The sequence below is a fragment of the Atta colombica genome, unplaced genomic scaffold (assembly GCF_001594045.1).
Source record: "Atta colombica isolate Treedump-2 unplaced genomic scaffold, Acol1.0 scaffold153, whole genome shotgun sequence".
Classification (NCBI taxonomy): Eukaryota; Metazoa; Arthropoda; class Insecta; order Hymenoptera; family Formicidae; genus Atta; species Atta colombica.
In genome coordinates, this window is record NW_017259243.1 from 3849856 (window position 1) to 3855050 (window position 5195).

General features: G+C 23.8%; 1 protein-coding gene across 8 annotated transcripts in view; it reads left to right on the forward strand.

The window, feature by feature from the left end:
• LOC108685476 (zinc finger CCCH domain-containing protein 13-like) overlaps positions 1-5195 on the forward strand; it is a 22159-nt gene that overhangs the window by 9843 nt on the left and 7121 nt on the right. For all 8 annotated transcript variants that reach the window (XR_001931668.1, XM_018190269.1, XM_018190268.1 and 5 more), the window contains one exon: positions 4875-4985. Coding sequence is in view for 7 of the 8 variants with exons in the window: in XM_018190269.1 (XP_018045758.1) it covers positions 4875-4985 (111 nt within the window). In the remaining variant the exon portion in view is untranslated. The remainder of the gene's footprint in view (positions 1-4874; positions 4986-5195) is intronic.

Below are 5195 nucleotides of genomic sequence, written 5' to 3' on the forward strand. Positions count from 1 at the left end.
ATATTATTAATTTATATAAGTTATATATTTATATAAGTTATATATTTATATAAGTTATAATTGAAAAATAATACGTATTTGATTATCAGTAAATATTCATTTCATAAAAATATAAAAATAAAATTCTCGAAATTTTCCATTATTTTACACTTATAATAAAAAATTATTTAAAAAATTTTTATACATTTCCGGAACGCTATCTCTAAAGTTACATCTTTTGTTATATTAAGCTCTTTAAATTGCTTTAAAGAGCAGGTTTTTCCTCATCTTTTTTGATATTTATTTTTAAATATGTTTCTTAATAAAAAATTTAATCCAATGTGTAGACAGCTAAGATCAAGAATCACTGAGCATAAGAATTACTATATTTGATGGACACGTCTACTCGTAATGTCATATCGGAGCGTCGGTTATAAGAAGACCATGATTTCGACAACGTTACAATATTGGACGCCGTCTTATTGCAAAAAGAAGTTGATTTCAGATATGATATTCATTAAGAGACAGATGCATAGACTCAACAGACGGAGGGACTTTCCAAGGTCTACTTCCCGATCATAGACAAGCTATTCTTGTTCTTAGAATTGATTAACGCTTTAATGTTACATTTTTCCATTTGTTATCTCGGAAAATTATTAGCTAAAAACAAAAAATTACTCATAGTGTCTGATATTAACTGGCCAACATTATCAAGAACTGGTTTCTTGATTTTTATAATAATAATTATTTTTATAATAATGTTTGCGATATAATACTCTCTGAGAGCATGGTGAGCGTCCTGGATAATTAATTATAATCTTAAAATTATTTGCCAAATTAGTTCTCCATATTTTATTTTACGATATTCTTTAATTTCTTTTCTTTTTTTCTTATCCTTTTTCTTTCAGTCTTTTTGGTTTTAATTCCAATATTTAAATTCTCGATAGGGGAGCTCACCATGACAGAATAACTTTTATTCAGTTTTTATATATGTTAGTTCATGTTGTTTCTGAAGAAGGTTCAAAAATGAACCCAAACATGTAACGCGTTTTAGTGAATAAAGAAATTTCACACTTCATAGGTAAATTATTTACGCGACGTCTTCTGCGGTTAGCTCCTATTGTCCGTGTCTTTTCCAGTTCTTTAAAAAATTTAACTTTATCTTCTTGTAGGCTTTCTTTACTCATTTTCGTCTCCTTTTTATACTAATATCTTCCGTGAAAGAAAATATCTTCCATGAGAATATTCGTCAAACAAAGTATCTTCCTCCATTTTACAATTTAATTACTCATTTCATGAATAGTAATAAATTCAAATTAAATAAAAAAGTATTATATAAACTGATTATTGAAACAACAATATTACATTATACTATAACAATGAAAATGACAATTTTTTAAATTTTTCGCATATATAAAAAATCATTTAAAAATTGTATAAGTTATCACACTACATTAAATCAATTTTAAAAACAAATTATTAAAAAAATTTTCTTATATATCTATTTCTATATACCTGATCTTCATTGTAGGCTGTCTTTGTATCCCTTTTATAGTATCAATATAATATCTTCCTGAAAAATCTGAAAGAAAATATTCTTCTATTAGGATATTTGTCAAATAGCAGTATCTTCCAGCATCTTATAATTTAATCGTAAGTAATAATAAATTCAAATTAAATAAAAAAATATTGTATAAACTGATTATTAAAACAATATTATATACTATAATGGAAATTATTATTTAAAAAATTTTTCGTATATATTAAATATAAAAAAATTCACTTGAAAATTGTATAAATTATTATCTCATTATATTGAATCAATTTAAAAACAAATCATTAAAAAGACTTTCTTGTTTCTATGTATATCTAATCCTATATACCTATATATTTTTTCTGTTCTTCGTTCATTGTGATTCATAAAAAGTTTAATCTTATCTTCATTATGGGTAGACTTGAATCATTTATTCTTGCAAATTTGTGTAATTATATTTTCTGTGAAGCAATATTTTTAAATTAATATATGAATAGTTTTATAGTAATTAAAAAATAATATAATCATTTTTAAAATACGTAATCATATTTACAAATTTACAATTTTTTATGTAGAAATGCACGTAATATAATATGTATGAATTATAAAATTCGAATTATGTAATTTATTTCAATAAGAAGTAACAGAAACAATGTTTAAGTATAATGAAATTTTGTATAAACAGAAGTAAATAAGGCATAATTAAATATTAGTAGATAAATAATGCTTAATTATAGATATAATTATAGATAAATAATGCTTAATTAAATGTTCCAATTAAAAAAGTAACATATAATTCAGAAATCTAAATAAAATTAATTATCGTTAGAGCAAATACTATATTTGAAATTTAAGTCTGCCTTGAACAAGAGTATAAAATGTGCAATAAATTATTTGGATATTATTTGAATATTATTTGATTATAATTAAACATACTTCTCGATTTGCGAAATAACATTTTTTTAGGAAAATATTCTAAGTTCTTGCAATATATACCTTGTGAAAAAAAAGTTGATAAAAATAATGGATAAAATACTCTTTCTGTGTTGAAAAATTTCTTAAATTAGATTTGCAATGTTTACCATTATTACGAGTATTTCTCTTGCTCGTCATGAAATTCATTATCGATTTTTTTTATAGTAAATTCTTCATAAATGTAAGGAATAATCTATGCATCTAGTACTTATATATCAAAACTTTTGTGCTATTAATACAATAGACACATTAGTATTGCATATAACTCAATTCTTCATTTATTATAGCGCAAAATAATAATTTTATGCAAAAAATAAGAATTTTATAGAATCATAAAGATTTTAAAGAAATTAACAGTTTATCATCTCCTCTTTTGACGATCACATTTTCAGGATTAAGTATATCTCTTCATAATTCGGTCTTTTACATTTCACTCATTTTCCAATGGCTCGAAATCGGAACCGGGCCTACCTCTCGTACGTGTGCCCGTGTATATGCATGCTGCTGTACAGTCATACAGGATCTATAATTTAACACCGGTTCTGAATGTTAAAAGGTTTGTTCTTGACAATAGATACTCCCCTAGCAAGGTAGACTTACGCGCTGTCCTCCATGCTATACTCGTGTTCGGTCTGTGTACAAGAATATTCCTATAGAAATAAAATTTTTTATAGAAATGAAGTTAAATAAAATTTTGTACAAAACATAAGTAAATAAGGTTTAATTAAGTGTAGCTTTAGTATAAATAAACGCTAAGTTAAATATTTTAATTAAAAAAAATAAGCATATAGCTTAAAAATCAAAATAAAATTAATTATTGTTAAAACAAATACTATATTTGAAATACACATGCATTAAACAAACCTCTTGTTGCAAGAATATTAAATATGCAATAAATTAGTTGGATACTGTTAAAATATTATTTAATTGTAGTTAAATTATTATTATTTAATTATAGTTAAACATACTTCTCGAATTGCGACATAACATTTTTTCAAAAAAACATTCTAAGTTCCTATATCAATATATATATTTTACACTTCTTGTGAAAAAAATCTCAAGTTGAAAATAATGGATAAAATACTCTTTCTGTGTTGAAAAATTTCTTGAATCAGATTTACAATTCATCATTATTACAATATATTTGTATATAATTAATACAAATAAAAATTTGTATCCTTTGAAGACAGTTTATTTCTATAAATGTAAAAATTTAAATTATAATTTTTGCAATAATACATTGCAAATATACATGATGTTTACTTTTCAGAATTTTCTTTTATATTGATGTTTTTATTCCGCATTTTTTAATAATTTTAATAAAATTTTTAAAAAGTTAAAATATAATCACTGAACAAATATTCATAGAAATAAAAGAATAATATTATAATAAAGATTTAAAAAGTATGAAATATGTTATATAAAAGTTAAATATTGAATATTATTAATAAATAATACAATTTTTTTTAATTCTTGCTGAATTATTAAAACATAAATTTGTAGAAATCAATCAAATATTAATTACACGATTGTAAATTATTTCAATATCGTCAACAACGGAAGATATGAAATATCCTTAGAAGAGTGGTACATTTTTTCATTGGAAGATGATTTCCTAGTTATTATGGATATTGTTACTATTCTTCGCGCAAGATTTTACTGTCTATTACATCATTTTTCTGTTGTTAAGCTAAATAATATATTACAAATTACAGTTTTAATCAAATTTTAAAAGAGCTAGTAAATCATTACGTAAAAAAGTTCTTAAAGTGTTCTTTTGTTTTTTTATTGATTTAATGATTATTTATTGCAAATATTATATCATCTAAATCTTATGCAATTTTTTTTATCAAAGTTTGTATTTAAGTCTTTCTGTATTTATTATATTTAGATTAGTTGTTTAGGGATTGTAAAATATTATATTGTATTGTCATAAACGAAAACAGAACTCAGTTTTTAAAATAGTTTTTAAAGTAATTCTTAATTTAATATTTTTGTTACTTACAAGATCATGTCAATCATGTCATCAATAGTAATATTGCTATTATTATGATAATGGTCAATAATAACAAATAAAACAAATTTAAAGCGAAGACAAGAAATTTAATTTAGATAGGTGAGAAAGATAAATCATAATTATCTGAATGTCTTCATTTATTCATTACACACACACACACACACACACACACACACACACACACACCACACACACACACACGCCCGCGCGCGCACGCATGTGTGTGTGTGTGTGTGTGTGTGTGTGTGTGTGCGCGCGCGCGCGTGTGGGTGGCTATGTGTGTGTGTGTGTGTCTCTCTCTCTCTGTGTGTCTGTCTGTGTGTGAGTGTATTAGAATTTCATCATTAAATAATGTAATAAATTATATAGGAGAGGGATGTAAACCAATATTCGATAGGGAAGAATTAAAAAAAGTTATAAACAAAACTAACGAAATAGAAGAACAGCGCACAGCTGTATTCATAAATAAAGAACAATCGGGTATGTATTGCACAAATAATTGTTATTTATTATTAGTCTTACATTGAAGAATTTACGTAATGAATTAATATAATGAATATCTAAAATTGCATTTGATTTTTTTTCGAAGTACTTGAAATTCTTTGATTAAGAAAAATTTAATATAAATAAAAAGTATATATACTTGAGATTACATATGGATAATATTTTTATGTAATATATATATATATA